The sequence below is a fragment of the Tinamus guttatus genome, unplaced genomic scaffold, assembly GCF_059628265.1.
Source record: "Tinamus guttatus ecotype Peru unplaced genomic scaffold, ASM5962826v1 Tinamus_guttatus_pri_ptg000601l, whole genome shotgun sequence".
NCBI lineage: Eukaryota > Metazoa > Chordata > Aves > Tinamiformes > Tinamidae > Tinamus > Tinamus guttatus.
The window spans coordinates 776,794-793,808 of NW_028289135.1; the positions used below are offsets into that span (position 1 = coordinate 776,794).

General features: G+C 36.7%; 1 protein-coding gene across 3 annotated transcripts in view; it reads left to right on the forward strand.

The window, feature by feature from the left end:
• SMOC2 (SPARC related modular calcium binding 2) overlaps positions 1 to 17,015 on the forward strand; it is a 133,120-nt gene that overhangs the window by 79,705 nt on the left and 36,400 nt on the right. For all 3 annotated transcript variants that reach the window (XM_010221563.2, XM_010221567.2, XM_088534869.1), the window contains exon 8: positions 11,631 to 11,817. In XM_010221563.2, the coding sequence (XP_010219865.2) occupies positions 11,631 to 11,817 (187 nt within the window). The remainder of the gene's footprint in view (positions 1 to 11,630; positions 11,818 to 17,015) is intronic.

Below are 17,015 nucleotides of genomic sequence, written 5' to 3' on the forward strand. Positions count from 1 at the left end.
TCCAAGATTTTTTTTTGGAAAAGATATGTATTTTAAGTACAAAAATAATGTTTTCCAAACCAAAATTAAAATAAACAGCAGCAACAACAACAAAATAGGCTACAAAAAGCTGAATTTCAAAATCTTGGTAATGTCTTGTGGGTGCTGTAATTTTAAAACTTAATGATCCCATTCTCTTTCAAGGGTTCGTATCCATAGTCTGACTATATATGCAGGATAAGAGTTTCCCTTTTTTAAAAAACAGGGGGACACCTCAGGGAAGTTACACTGGCATAGGACATGTTGGGTCATGCAGCTCCATTAAAAGTTCAACAGAAAAACAACATTTGGCTGTGAGTCTTTGTTTTCGTTTTATTCTCATAAAAATGAAACCACTTTTTTTTTTTTTTTTTTTTTTTTTTTTAAGAAAAGCAAACACTTTCTAATGAAAAGACCTAGTTTTCTGTCAAATACACTGTCACAATGAAACATTTTCAACCAAGCCTATTAGAGTCATGACAAGCTATGAAAAAAATAGTTATCACTACTTAAACAGTGAGTTACTTTCAGTTTCACTGCCTTTCAGGGAGATCTGATAACTTATATACAGGGAGTAAAGATAACTTATAAATATGAAAGGACTTTTACTGTGCATCAAAAGCACTCTGTTTTAATGATTGCTTAGATATATTTTTGAGGGGCTTTTTTTTTGGAATTATAAATATATAAAATACTTAAATCTTTATGTTTCAGATTTAATTAACAAAATACTTTCTGTTATGTCTCTGTATTCCAAAATTAATTTAGAAATGAAGCCAAAAGGTCTTCTTTCCCAGCCAACAGGAGTAAGGAATGCTTGTCTTTTCTGTAAGAGCTACACAGGCAACAGGATACACAGGCAAAGGGACTACATAGATGATTTTCTTACTTTTTTTTTACACTTTTCTCATTCAGTTTCCAATCACAATACCCTTCTTGCTGCAGTGGAGTCACTGCTACATATGCTGTGCTTAGTGGAAAAAGTTTTTGTGCCCACTGAAACTAGACCATCTCCTCATACAATCATTTGCTAACATTACCTTGGACCACTTAGTTTAAGGGATGACCTGCTCACTACCAACATAACAAGGATGGAACAGTACTTTCTAATGCAGTCCTGCATTACACATCCTGTAGTTCATCCCTTAAAATAAACAGCTCAGGATGTCATTAAGGAGATCTAAGCAGACAGCATTGTGAACTACGTGAAAGTATCTGACGTCAGCAACTGCAGAGAGACAGTGTGGTTTGATGGTTTACATTCATGGCAGCTAGCCAGGAACTCCAGGACTCTAACCCTGGCTCTGCTTCTGGAAGAGTTGCTGCTGTCTGGACAGGCCAATGCAGGAAAGAGTAAAAGTTTCAGCAGAGATATGATTGAGATGGTATCTACTAGTACAAGTAGAATATATGAACATATGAATTAGAAGTTTTAGAGACTTAGATAATATAAGAGGTGGATGTGCGGTCCCTAACTGTGAAGATATAGATTGCATTGACCAGTGGAAATGGCTGCATTTTTATAAATGAAAATACATAAGATAAAATTTTCTCAGTCCCGGTTTGCATCTAGACTGCAGGTGTTTTGTTTTGTTTATTTGTTACGGACATGTAAATCATAAAACTGAGTTTTCAACCTATTCAGCAAGGAAAATTGCAGCTGATTCAAAGATCTCTCACCTGCTTTCTGCAAAATATATCTGCCATAGTATGGTTGCAATATGCATGTGTGTAGAACCCTGAGACAAGCAGAGGATGCATGTGACTGCTGCAAAAGAGAGCCTATATAAAGACTCATCTCTGTGATATCGCCATGTAAATGTGCCCACATAAATGAAATAAAATTTCTAGTAACCCATGGCACTTACTATGGGACTGTACCACAGTTAACCATGTCTGTGACCTAAGGCAACCAGGTTTATGAATACTCAGGCTTTTCCGCTGCTATAGGCTGTGTCTATTCCTCCTATCTGACAGAAACAGTACTTGCAGTCTTCATTAATTATGCCAATGGTTGATTGGTTTGGCATAGAAGGCTGTATAACAATAGGCAGTTTTAATCAGCAGCAGCTCCACAGCCTCCTGGGAACATCATGCACTGTGTCTCAATTTGTATTACTTTCAAGCAATCAACCTTTAACCTTCCAAAAAAAATAAAGAAAACAAAGCATACATATAATATGTAGAAAGAACAACTGAACTATCTTCACATAATCTATAATAAAAGTGTTTCGTTATTAGGTGACTGAATACCAGCATTGCTGTTTCCTGTGGCACTGGTTATCTGGCAAAATTAAATATTTAGAATCTGTTTTAATTGAACATTTTTGACAAAAGCAGTCCTTTGGATTTTCTCCGTTTTCTTTGTCATACAGAATTTGAAAATAAATGAGGTCCGAGGTAGATGTATGCATGTGGTGGTGGAGCAACAAGACGAGAGCAAGTCTGAAAGGGATGGTAATATATGTGGGAAACATGCTAAGCAGTATTCTGAAAAATACATTCTCAAACATTCTCTTTACTCTCACACACCATGGATTGCTGAGAAGAATTTATTTATGCAGGGCTGTTTTCCATTCATACAAGCTATTTCCATGGTAGGATAAATATTAATAATCTACGGAGGACTCAGTGTATTCATATCATGCTGCACTGTAAAGGATTAAGGATCGTCATTCACACTTCAAAATTCTAATTTTACTGTTTAAAAAAGGCTTTGACTATTCTTCATTTAAGAAGCCTTTAACAATTGCTCTGTGTGTGCTACAGACTGACTTTTCTGTTGATGACCCCTACTACATTCAGTAAAGTGGTTTCAGTTTCAGGAGCAGAAATCATGACCCAAGTTTTTCAGTATGCTAGGAGTCTTTCATCCTTCAGAATCATAGGGGGGTTTCATTATCATGCCATATGTAAGCTTCATTATCTGTACTTCAGAGCACTATTTATTTTTTAAAGCAGAGATGAAAGTGGGCTGGAATTAGTGTTTTTATTTTTAATTCCCACTGCTTTTGTTTTTCTCCAAAATTGAAGTCAGAGGCAAGCCAAAGATTTTGGCTTTGCTCTTGAAACCAAAATACAAGCAGAGCCATTTAACAATAGCCATGTGAGAAAAAAATAGCTACATAAAATTATATTAAAAAGTTGCTAGAACTGTAAGAAATAATCTAAGAATATCCTTATTGACTTTTATTCTTCTTTGGCTCCTCCACTTTACCGGAGACAAAACTTGGTCAAAATCAAGAAATAGTCTGCTGTCTGAATCTATTTTTATTACCTCTCCTGCTAGGAATATTGACTTCCTACATATTATATAAATAGGATATAGTGGATGTAATATGCAGAAGGCCAACACAGGACCTATACAACATTAGCCTAATTTGAGCCTTCTCAGTAGTATACATGCAGAGTTTAAGTAATGTAATTACCTTTAGAACAAGCCTCATGTAAATGTTATTTGTAGAATCTCATGCTCTGGATAAGAGTTAATCCATTCCAGGAGTATTATGACTCAACAGATGATAGGGAATTTCTTTCTGGTTCTGGAGTTTTCATTGCACAGCAGTTTTTTTTGTTTGTTTGTTTTTTGTTTTTTTTTGGTTTGTTTGTTTGTTTTTTAATTAGAGTCAGGAGCAATAATATGTATGCACAATTTATCATCTTGTTCATGCCTTCTCTTTGACAATGTCTAGAAAATCAAGTCAGAATAAGAGTAGCCAGGTTTAGGTTTCTGAACCATTAAATAGTTTTTAAGCATGCAATTGTATTCTTGGTACTGGCACACTTTCTAAATGCTGAGATTTTTTAAGTAGAGAAGGTTTGAAGGGCACAAATCTGGGAGCTCTGAAAGTAGAATCATTCTCCGTAGCCGCAAAAGAAGCAATGGGAATGATGGTCCTATAATCTATTTCTTTCCTGTTGTCAAAGTAGCCTTCCCTGAAGCAGCGAGTTAAGACAGGAAAGAGAATTTCACTTCCAGCTGCCTGTCTAATGTCTGTATGCCAGCTGAGTTTCGGTGGATCAAGTGCATATTACATTACATTACATACACTGCTGAGACAGTGGTATGCAGTAGCAGAGAATGGCAATATGTGTTTTGTGTATGGTCTCCTAAGACTCCTGTGAGCAGCCATGTGCTTTGGGAGGGCAGTGTGTGCAACTTCAGTCTCGTGTGCCAACTCTCATGTGCGAGCTGAGACTGCCATTTTGTGGTCTGAAAGCCTGGCTATGCAACCCACTTCACAATTACCCAATCCACAGTAAATGATGTAATGGAACACAAACACGAATTAAAAAGATTGTTTGATTCTTCTTGTTTTAATCCTGTTTATATGTTGACTTTATATGCTTGGGAGAGATGCCTATAAGGTGGTTGAAAAGGATCTGATACTTAGAAAATCAAATGGAACGCTTCCACTTCCAATGGGCGTTAAGCAGTAAAGTTGGAAAATATTGCACAATGCCAACAACATTGGCATTCTCCATTGATCCAACAGTGGACCAATGGTAGAATGTGGTAAAAACTGTAGCCAGCAATGCCATTGTACACCTTTGAAATTAAAATTGGGTGCCTAAAGTCAGGTATCCGAAGCCATATCCATGCACTTACGAGTCTGCTTCCCAGATGATGAACAGAAACAACTCCTGTTGAGTGGAAGTTCTGGCAGATGAACATTTCTGCAAGCGAGTTTCCTTATTTAAGGTGCCAAAGAATGAATTTAGTCACCCAGGTTTGAACATTTTGTCTTGTAATTTTTCATAGAGATATTCAGATAAATAGCTCTCCTGGCAAAGACTTTCATTTTCACAGCTCTGTGGAAGATGTGAGCCAGATTTGTTTGAACCTCAAATATTTCTTAAAAATGAGAGATTTTTTTCCACTGTCAGAAGATGAACATTCGCTGGTAGTATACTCATGAAGAAGAAATGACAATTTTGAGAAATTTTGGTTACTGAAGGAGGCTTTAGATTGCTATAGCAATCTAAAAACTGGCCAACTGAAAGGGATGGTGCTGCTCTACTTTGGCATTATTAGGCAGCCATACCTAGCTATAGTAACTAGTCTTTCCTTCTATGTCTGGACTCAAAGGAAAATCAGATTTCAGGAATTACTACTCTCAGTTATATCTCTGCAGGATAAGGCAGACTTAGCACAGTGTGTGCTGGGGTTAACAAAGCCAAGCTAAAGCGTTTCGAGATGATAATTCATCCTGTGTCCAAACCTGTAAATCAGTGAATGTCTTCAACTCATTAAGTAAAAAGGAATGAGGGACCTCATCTCCTCATAAAATGTGAAGATTTTACACTGCTCTTATTAAACTTGACAGCATGTGACTGACCCGTTAGCCAATAAGACTTTTTATTTGCATTAAGATTGTGCTCAAAGATCCAGTGTGATGGTCGGGGTGTAAACACTCTTTGGATAAGAAAATCCTCTAGTTTATCTAAAGCAATCAATTTTTCTAGGCTTTTCTAGAATTTTCGCATTCTTCTGTTAACGATTTAGTAAAAATGAGATACTCTTGGTTTGTTACTCTTTCTTGCTTAATAGATGGTATAATGTTCAGCTCAAGATGTTCAGGTTACACATTATGACTCTAAAGCCCAATGAGTCTTTGAAAGAATTCAGTTGAATATTCTTATTATATGTATTGAAATACTTATCTGTCATTTATATTTGTGAGTACTGAATGATAATACTTTAACGCTTAGAGACAGATTCTGTCATACTTGTAAAAGATTAGCTACTCAGTGTTTTCATCATATCAGTGGCCAATACTTGCATCCTATTTTTATTCCAAATAAATAAGAATGACAGAAGGTAACATAACCTTTTTGCTTAAAATCTGATAACTCTTTGGTCTGTTATATTTTGTGCAAAGTCAGTGTGAGAACTCTGAGAAGGAAAAAGATGGCAATAGCAATTATATTAAATAATAGATCCCACAGTAGATATGTGGGATTTAATTTTGGTTAAAGAGGAATTCATCATATTTTCACGTGAGATCTTTTTCTTTTGGTTTCCCAAACTGGAATTTACATAATGCAGGCATCTTGATTTGAGCAAGTGCCATTTGGCTAATCAAACCAAGAGTAAAACTGGAGATCATCCTGATGTATAGGGGTACCTCAGAGTGTTTGCGACTATGCTTCTTACAGGTAAAGACAAGTGGAATCTGGTGCTCTTTGCCTTCTAGCTTATTGTTTCTTTGGGTTCATAGCATTTCCAGATTATCATCTGTATATATTGGAGTATCTTTGCGTATGAATGATAACATCTGTCTGTTATTTATCCTGCTTTGTTCAGTAGAGTGAAGTACATAAATTAATCTTTAGGTTGTGTTGAAGCCATGAGATATCTGTCTGGCCACAAGCATCCACTCAAGCTCCAAAAGTGCAAAATAGTGATCAGCTGTGTATTGGGAGTACTCTGCAACTACACACAAGGGGCCAGAAATATTTGGTTCCCACAAGTTTTCACAAACAAGAGTAAGTATGGGTAGAAACATTGCCAGCTTTCTCCAAGCCTTGACGGCCCTCATGCTGATGCGTATCTGAACATAATATAAATCAAAACATGTGGCGCCAGATGAGTATTAATCCTGTAATTTAGACTTAGGTTTTGGTTGCTTTCTAGATGTTGGCTCTGAATTTGAGTGTTTATTAATGTTACCTATTCCTTTAAATCATGAGCAAATATTTGACTTAATTGCAAATGTATGTGATGTGAATATATTCAGTTGAGGAATAAACCTATTGAATCCATCAAATCCATTAAATAAATTCAATTGATTTATTGTCCATTGAATCTAGAGAGCATTTTTCCACTGAGGTCTTTTAGAAAAAGGATTGTACCCATTACTGGCCATTTGGATTAGATTTATTGAATGGTCTCTGAAAGCAGCTACAAGCATGAGCAAAGCTGTTTCTGTGCTTGTTTCTAACATGAAGCTTCACTTGATTTTCATGGCAGATGAACTTACATGAAGTACTTAAGAAAGGGAGGCAGGTAAATTCTTGTAGAAGCAGAGCTTTTAATTTAAGAGAGAATAGTATGAGATGCTCATACATGGGCCATAAGGGACCTAACTGTCTTCAAGGGAATGTAGTGTTTGAAATTGGCATAAACATTGTTATATAGCCTTGCTTCCATCCTTAAAGAAGTCTGCAATGCTGCAGAATGTCTAAAAACAAGCTGGAGACTCTAAAAGAATGTGAAGCTGCTAAGTTACACTTCTCCTTCAGTAGAATGAAATTCATTATGTAGTTTTTGTCAATTATGTCAGCTAACATACTTGCTTAGTTGCTGTCTTTATAGCAGAGCCAGATGTCAGAGGTTCTAGATAATGCAAATTGGTCAGCAATAGAGAAAGAACCTTCTAATTTACTCCGAGAATGAATAGGTGTTAGAAACAGGGCGACTGCTGCAATGGACTCATTTCATTTTCCAGATCTGCCATCCAGTGAGCTTCTAAAGTGAATGTCCTGGTCATATGTAGAAATACAATTTGGTGTAGTGTAAGTGGAAAACCAGTAGATAAAATCTGAATACCATGAAAGCTGTTAGATATAAAATATAAAAACACATTGTTTCCTTGGGGCCTATTAACTTCCCTGGTTCAGCAAGGGTTCATCCTAAGCAAATGGATCAAATTCTTTAACAGTGAGAAGTGAATTTGTGGAATGGTTGTCGATAAGAAGACTACTTGTCCATACTAATTACTTAGAATTTGAAATAACTAGCACAGAACTTACAAAAATCAGTGTTTGAAGTATTTTGAAAGCATGTAAACTGAGCTTAGTTAACTTAATTAGCTAATCATTTTGTCAGCAGAAAATATAATAGACTTTGGTAAGTTCCTGTATATAATATTTTGAAAAGAAATACATTCTATTGATATAAATATATCCTCCAAGAAACATGGGAAAGCTGCAAAATTAATGCTACAGTTTACTCCTCTATATCATGTGTATCACTTTTCAGGGTATTTTTGTTCACAGGCTTGTTATTTGCTTTCTATAGAGGATGTTGAGCATCAAGGCCCAATAAAAGATCTCTTTACCCTGGAAACCAGACTGTCTAAATTATGCTTTCATGGCCCATTATGATAATGAGAAAAGGAGGGAGAAGAAATCAACTGAAAATAAAATTTCTAGGAATGGATTCTGTTTATCTTATATACATTGTGGAGGCTGAGGAAATTGAAAGGAAATGTTTATATAATGGCAGGAAATGTTAAAGTAGCATACAGATGCCTTTTTAATTTTCTGCAGATTTGGCAACTGGTTTCTGTAGAATACACCAAAATTGAGACATAAGTACAGCCATGCACATTACAAAAAATCAAAATTATTTGTAACCATGAAAATTCCACATGTTGGGAGAAACTGTGATGAGACACAGCACATTAATTTCAAGAATTTCTGAAAAGAGGGGCTAGAATATCTCCTATTACAAAACTAACATGTAGGTTATTATAATTAATGTAATGTGGTGATCATATTTTAGATATACTACAGATAAATTCATCAGTAAGCAGTTTGTTCAGGATGAGTTTTCCAAGAAAGCCACTTTCTTTCCATTCAGCATCACTTGGTAAACATTAATTAACCTTCGTAAGTATTGTATCAGAAATTGATAAATAAATTATTTCATAAAGATTTTCATTTTTAGACCATTCTACCACTGCAATATTTTTCTTTTAATGTAAATTAACTACAGTCATTGGAATGCAGACTAGCTTTTTTTTTAGGAATAATTGAGCATTAGCAACAAGATCTGATTCAAAATTTTATACTAAACGTGAAACATGCACAGAGTTTGCATTAGCTGCACTATCTTTGCTGTTGAGAGAAGATGAAGAACTTCTACTGGTTATTCCTAACCGACTTTTGAAGACAACTTGAACAAGAACAAAAACAGTATATTTAGTAATGCTTGCTTACAGGAAAAAGAGAAGCAATAAAATAGGAATAAGACACCAGAAAAAATAACAGAGATTATTTTGAAAGCAAGTATTTAGACTCTTTCTTAGTGTTGAGGAAGATTTTTACTTCATCATTTAGAAGGTCCTGTTTCAAAAGGCTCTTGTTGCACAACTGGGCAAAATATATATATATATATATATATATATATATATATATATATTCTCTTGGGTGCTTGAAATTTGTTTGTTAAATCACTAATGCAGACAAGAATGAAATAAACTGTAGTAAACTGTGAATGATAGAAACTGTAACTAGAAATCCTAACTATGCTACCTTTTAGCTGGTTAACAAGGCAGACTTGTTCTTCAAAGGATTTTTCAGCAATGTCTAACTATTTTATGGAATTAACACTCTTGGAAAACTATCCCTTTTCCCCATCAGTGCAGAAGTAATTGACCAAAGTGAAAGGACAATAATGTAAGCATATTTCTTGAAAATAAGCTAGGATATCAGTGTTCTTTTCTTCCTGGAAGGAATGTTATTGTAGCAACATTTTCCATAAAATGTTTGATATATTCTAATGATTTATTCCACTTTTATTGTGGTATAGTTTTTTTTTTTTCATACTGTTCATTTAAGAATTTCTGTCATGCAACTGTTAAGACTTCAAATTGTAGTTGTTGTCTGATTATTTGAACAAACTGTTAGGCATTTTATAAGTTAATGTTATCTACAACTGGTTCACCTAGTAAATAAATGTTTGCTGACCACGATTCTTCTGACATTACAAAGGCAAATATTTGCAACAGTGTGGTATCTCTGTGATAAGGGCTCCTATACATTACAACGCTAGAATTAAATCTTCCAAGATCTCCTGTTGTAAATAATTGAAGGAAAAGTTTAAAAGAGAATGAGTGGTTCCTTTAGAGAGGAAATTACACTGAAGACTAATATTCTGGTCCTGGAAAAATGAGGCAGGATTCTGGGGTTTTCTTTAAGGGAATAGCATTTTGGTGAAGAAGACAAACAGGGAAGTAATAATAGTGTTCTCCTAAGAACATTCCTTTTAAACCTTCTTCCTTGTTTCTATTGCTGACCTGTTTCCTGTCTATCTATCTCACTTGCAAACTTAAGCTGTATTCTTTCTCAGTCCGATTGTGCCTTCTGATGTCATTATCCACATCTGCAAGCCTCCAATGAAATCTCTTTTTAAAACTTAAAACTAGACATGAGGGAAAAAAAGGAGCACAGTATTCTAGCTTATGATTCAAGGGTCAAATTCTGGCTTGTGCAGTAGCTAGTTGAAAACCTTAGAAATGACTGTTCATGAATGAAAATGCAGACCATCTGCAGCACCTGATGTTATGCAGGGCCTCCCCCAGTGGCTTACAACTCCAGTGTTTCTGAGTCAGCAATGTTTGCAGGTTATTTCAATTAACAGAAGCAGCCCCAAGATTGGTCACTATAGTTTAGGCTCACAGCTGAAATAATCCATATCTGCTTCTACATTGGGTTTTCTCTATCATACTCATTCCCTGCTTGCTGTTAACATTTTTTCTATCTGGATGACCTTACTCTGTAGTCTCCATAAACTAACTGTTCTAAACAAGGCAGAGAACATAAAAATCATTCTTCTGGTTTAGCAAGAGATAGTAATACTTACACATCTGCCAGATGCTGTTGCTAGTTACAAGGATATAATAAGAGACGGTTACAGTAGCTAATGAGATGATCCCAAGGTTTATCAATTTGAATGAGAAAATAATTTGGATTTAATGAGGAGTAAACTCCTTCCTCCTCTCCGTTCTTTTTTCTTTGATTATATACAAAATATAAAAAGTGAGCAACCAAATTAGTTGTTGTTTTTTTTCCAGAGTAGTAATACATTGCAAGGCCGTAATTATCATAATCCAGATAATCCAGATTCACTGAGGGAAAGATTTGTTTTGGCTACTCTAAGGTGATATTTGTGATGGATTTGTACTTCATGAAACCATAGTTATTTCTTTGAAGGCTTTAATTAGTCAATTTTTTTTTTAAGGAAACCTTTCTACCCTCACTACAGTGGTTCTGTAATTACAGTGTATTGTCTAAACATTGGTGCTTTGAAACTTTTTCATCTCTGATTATGTCAGTGTGTAGAAAAGAGAAAACCATGCAGAATTAATCCTTCAAGCTCTCTCTCCTTATGCAACAGAGAGGCATAAAATTATCAACCAAGGAATTAAAAAAAATCAGTTTCTTGTAACCAAGTTAGCAAGTGAAATGCATATTTTCTAATATTTTATGTTCACTATAACAAAATAAACTCTTTTGAAAACGAGTCTATCATAAATACAAGTTAGATTTTGACTTTTGCTGTCTAGAAAGCACCAATCTTTTTAGAGACTGTGGAGTGGGAGATTTTTTTTTTTTAAATGACAGGTAAAGTATTTTGCATTTCAAAGTATTCACCTCTAATATGAGAGAAGGAGTGTCAAGTGTTTTACGAAATGATAAACCAGAAGGAAACTAAGGATTCTAACAGTATACAACATAAATGAATGCAGTTCATATTTGAGGTGCAGTGAGCCTCTTCAAATACAATCCTTATGTTCAATCACAAAGAAAGATAGCAATTGCTTGAAAAAACAGTGCTTTCTTAACATACAGCTTCTACGATATTTTTCTTTTCCTTCCAAAAGCATCATCGTGTGATCAAGAACTTCAGTCAGCACTGGAGGAAGCCAAACAACCCCAGAAAGACAACGTGTTCATTCCAGAATGTGCTCAGGGTGGCCTTTACAAACCTGTGCAGTGTCATCCTTCCACAGGCTACTGTTGGTGTGTTCTTGTGGATACAGGACGTCCCATTCCTGGCACATCAACAAGGTAGGAGAATACATTTTCAGTGGTCAAACGTAATGAGAGGCTCATGGGGGCTTGATGCTCGAGTATGTTATATACGAGCATATAGATTTCTACTACTAGTGCAATTGCATCATATATATTTCTTACACTGTGAAGATTAAGTGCAAAGATATCTAAGAATCGTCAATATATCAGATGCTGATACAGACTTCAGTTTCACAGGCTGTAGGCTTCTACATCTGTCATCTGTGGACCTTGAGATGTTCTTTGGAGATTTCAGAGGGTCCAGTATCTTCTGTTCTCCATCCAAAGATTTGCTCGGTGTTTCTGTTCTTAGTGATAATCCTTCCTCTCTGTCTGTGTGTCAATTGATACAAGTTTTATTTATCCAAAGTTAGAGGCTAGTGCCTCCAAATTTTCTTCTGAACTCACAATTAAACCATTTTATAGAGCCTTGGTTCCTATTCCTAAGGATGAATAGAAATTATCTTCTTGTCCTGGACAATAATGGGACTTTTGCTGACCTTTTCTGTAGATCATTTTATTACAGAAGCACACATGTGAGCCCACATTTTCCCGAGTATTTTTGCTGCTGATATATCCTTATCATCAGTAATATGATCTTTGGCTTATGCATATTAGCTAGATACAACTCTTTCTTTTGAGAGATGCATACTCTGTCTGATGACTAAAACACAACAGACCACTGTTGTGATCCTGACCATAACTGATTTGTCCAGTTTCACTAGACCTATGAAGAGTTCCAATCTCTAGCCTAGTCAAATCTAGTCTAGGGCTATAGTCATAGAATCATAGAATGCTTAAGGTTGGGAAGTCATCTAGTCCAACCCCCTGCACACGCAGGGTCACCTGCGTGGCACAGGACTGCGTTCAAGTGGGTTTTGAAGATCTCCAGAGAAGGAAACTCCACAACCTCTCTTGGCAACCTGTTCCAGTGCTCTGTCACCCTCACTTCACCGTTAAGAATTTTTTCCTTAAGTTCCTGTGGAACTTTTGATGCTTTAGTTTCTGGCCATTTTCTCTAGTTCTGACAGTGGCCACCAATAAAAAGAGGCCAGCACCATCCTCCTCACTGCCTCCCCTGAGGTACTTATAGACACTGATCAGGTCTCCTCTCAGCCTTCTCCTCTCCAGGCTGAACAGGCCCAGCTCTCTCAGTCTTTCCTCATAGGGCAGATGTTCCAGGCCCCTGATCATCCTCGTAGCCCTGCGCTGGACTCTCTCCAGCAGCTCCACATCTGTCTTGCACTGTGGAGCCCATAAGTGGACACAATACTCCAGATGTGGCCTCACCAGGGCTGAGTAGAGGGGCAGGATCACCTCCCTCGACCTGCTGGAGACGCTCTTCTTAATGCACCCCAGGATCCTGTTGGCTTTCTTGGCCACGAGGGCACATTGCTGCCTCATGGTCAACTTGTCGTCCACCATGACGCCCAGGTCTTTCTCTGCAGAACTGCCCTCCGGAAGATCGGTCTCCAGCCTGTACTGGTGTCTGGGGTTATTCTTCACTAAGTGTAGGACCTTGCACTTGGCCTTGTTCAATTTCATGATGTTTTTCACTGCCCAGTTCTCCAGTCTGTCCAGGTCCCTCTGGATGTCAGCGCAGCCCTCTGGGGTATCAGCTACTCCTGCCAATTCGTAGAGCACTCTGTGCCTCCATCCAGGTCATTGATGACTAAATTGAATAGGACTGGACCAAGGACTGACCCCTGGGGGACACCGCAAGCTACAGGCCTCCAGCTAGACTTTGCACTGCTGATCACCACCCTCTGAGCTCTGCCATCCAGCCAGTTCCTAATCCACCTCACTGTCCGCTCATCTATCCCACACTTCTGGAGCTTGCCCAGGAGGATGTTGTGAGGGACGGTGTCAAAGGCCTTGGTGAAGTCGAGATAGACGACATCCACCGCTGTCCCCTCATCTATCCTTGTTTATCCCCTCTATCCATCCTAGTTTATAGCCACTAAGCTAGGACTATAGTGGGATCTAAGCCAATAATATGTAGTAATATCTCCAGAAGTGACACTTCTGAGCATATTGGGGCAACCAGAGTGCTTAATTTCAGGAGTTTCATGCTACATACGGAATGTCTAGTGAATTTAGTGGTCTGCAGTGCTAAGCATTCCTGGAAAACAAGCAGGTGGGATGATTGTTTGGAATTTAGGATGGTTCCTTAGATCTCATTTCTAGGTGAGATTTAGGCTGGGAACACATTATTATTTCTGAATTTTATGATTTTGTCCATATTTATAAAATTAAACCTTTTCCCTTAGAAATGAGGAGAAAGTTGAAAGTATGTTTGTTTTTGACCTCCTGGAGATTCTTTGATGAAATTAGCACTACAAATGATCAGTATAAGATGAGAAATATGCAGTTGTCTTACAGTAATTATTTCTCATAGAATCGAATGGGAGAAGAGTATATGAAACTTTTCTTGTTTCAAGAATCATGAGCTTGTGGAAAGTTATGCATGCTACTTTTCACTTTTCCTCTGCAAAATGCAAATCAAAAGAGTAGATATTAAAGCTCTACTGCAGAAACTGGTAGCATTAGCACATCTGGTAGCAAGAAAAATGCTTTACTTTCTGATGTCTCTCTTCTGCAAACTGGAACATATAGATCTGGGAAGCTGGATAGTGACTTGCTGTTCTGTAGGTTGTTTGACTTGAATACATTAATGGGGATGAAATTTCTCATATTATTTGCCTCTGCATGACAAAAAAAAAAAGTACTCCCATTAAATTAGAACAATAAAATGAAGGAACATTATGAGTACTCACTGATGATCTAATGCCCTGTCATTTGAAGACAGTAAATGTATTTCAGAAAAAAAAAAAAAAAGAAAAGAAACAAATAATCACTCCAGAGTTAAAACAAAGGTGAGTGAATGAAGAACCATTATAAGGCAGTCAAGTTAGTGTCTTCCTGGAAATGATGTTAACAGAGGCTTAGCTGAAAGGAAATGTATGAAGTTGAAGACTTGGCACAAAGTTGGCTTCTATGAAAGCCCAGGGGATGTATCCGTTAGACTGAAAGGAAGCAGTGCATTTAAATGATACAAACAATATTCCCCTGAAAAGCTTACAACTTAAGCATTCAAATATGAAATAAAAGGGCCATCAAAAAAAGAGTTTGTCAGTATGGTCTTTACCAGGTAGCTCCTAACCTGTCCTAGATATCATTTAATCACAATAGCATGACCCTCAGACTCTTTCCCTATGAAAACTGCGGCAAATCTGTTTTTCTTATCAGCTCGTAGCATGGCCTCATCTCTGTATGTTTAAAGAAATAAATTTATAATGATTCAGGTTTTTTTTAGCATTTTCATGTCACACAAATTGTTAAACATCGATGTTTCATGTTACACCATTTTAATACCAAGTTGGCTTTAATATTTTAGCTTATGATGTGCTATATCTGTATTTAACAAAAAAAAAAAATAAGATAAAAGTGAAGAAGTGGAGGCCAGAAAAAAAAGTGTAGGCAGAGCGCAGTAACAATAACTGAAGAGAACAAGGCAATATAGTGGGTGTTAGATTAATCAGGGCCAAGGCTCGTTGCCAGATACTTCATTAGTGAGTGCTGATCAGAGATTTCTCTTTCTCTCTTGGCTGATTGAAGTGGTCATCCATTAGGTATCTGTATCCCAACCATGCTATCAAAGCAAAGTGGCTATTCCTACCATTCTTTAGGAAGAATAAAAAAGTGTTTGTAGCACACCTTAGCCTTTGAAACATTACTTCTTGAAGTAGCTAAAATTAGATGGGCCAGTGAGCATTTTCTTCTTCTTTCATAAGTATTCTTTCGTAAGTATTGAAAGGGAAAAAACACAACTTTTGTTTCATTTTGCACTGTAGGTGAATTCAGAATACTTGCATATTTTTAGAGACAGTCTGGCTAGGACCCAATGCTATTAGTTCATTTTATACTTTTAAAAAGTTTTTTTTTTCTCCAAATATTTGACTCAGTATATTTTGATTAGACATTTGAATATACAGCTCAGTAAATGTGATAGTTTGGAACATGTAATGGGTGCATTTCAAAGAAGGATGGGTGGTTATATAAAATACGAGGGAAACAGGATTCAGTGAATGGGTATGTGTGTGCACAATCCTGTATTTGACAAGGACATATGTAATATTACTGTATTTAACTTTTTAGAATTGAAACTTTTCCTGCAGTGCTGTACATTAAAGTAGATTCAACTTATATGAGACATGTTAGTAAAACTTCTAAGAAAAATAATCTGAAAACTTGAAATGCCATAATTAAAAGCATAGAAAGATTAAAATGTGTTGAGTCATTTCTGATCTTAGTATAAATAATGATTTATTTCATATACAACCTTAACCTTGCCAGGAGAGGAGAGGAGAGAAAGAGGAGAAAAGAAAAGGGAAAAGAGAAAAAGGCTTTACAGTTTTGATCCAGGGCTACTTACACATTGAGTAGACAAGGACTTAGACTTGAAGAATCAGACCCAGTTTCATTGACAGAGAAAAGGATTTGTAATTCAAAACCTGCAAACTGCTAAGTTATAATGATACACTGTGGGGCAGCATATAAAATATCTTTTCTGGACACTCATGGGGTAGAGCCTTTTTTAAACCAGAGATCAAGAAAGTACCAGGTTTCCCTATTCAATTCTGTAGAAGGTCCAATAGCCATTGGAGAGATGCATGCTCCTCTGTTCCTAACCATTACAAAGGCACTTCATATATACAACGATGGAAATTCTTCTCTGGTTGTGTGGGCCTTCTGGAAGTGACTGGGGGACAACCCAGCTGGCACTGAGACCAAATACACTTGTTTATGGAAATAATAAATATATTTCACACTATCTTAAGTAGATTATATAATTTTTGTCATGTTTCTGGTGGGTGTTTCTGCATGGTTATACTGGGATCACTACAGCTCAGTCCTTACTACCATCTCCTTGCTTTGCAATACTCTCGTCTGCACAGTGAAGGTAAAATAGATGTGAAAAAAGCTAAACAAAAAGAGGGTAGAGAGAAGGGCAATTCATGCCAGAGGACTTTGTGTTCTTTCACTGGAATCTCAGACTGGAAGGACCCTTTAGAACTCAAAAACTTTGTCATGAATTAGATGAATAGATAAAATCAGCTGGTCAGTGGCCCTAAAATTAATTGGAAGTAGCATAGGATTTACAGGATTTATGGGATTTACAAACAGCACAGGAT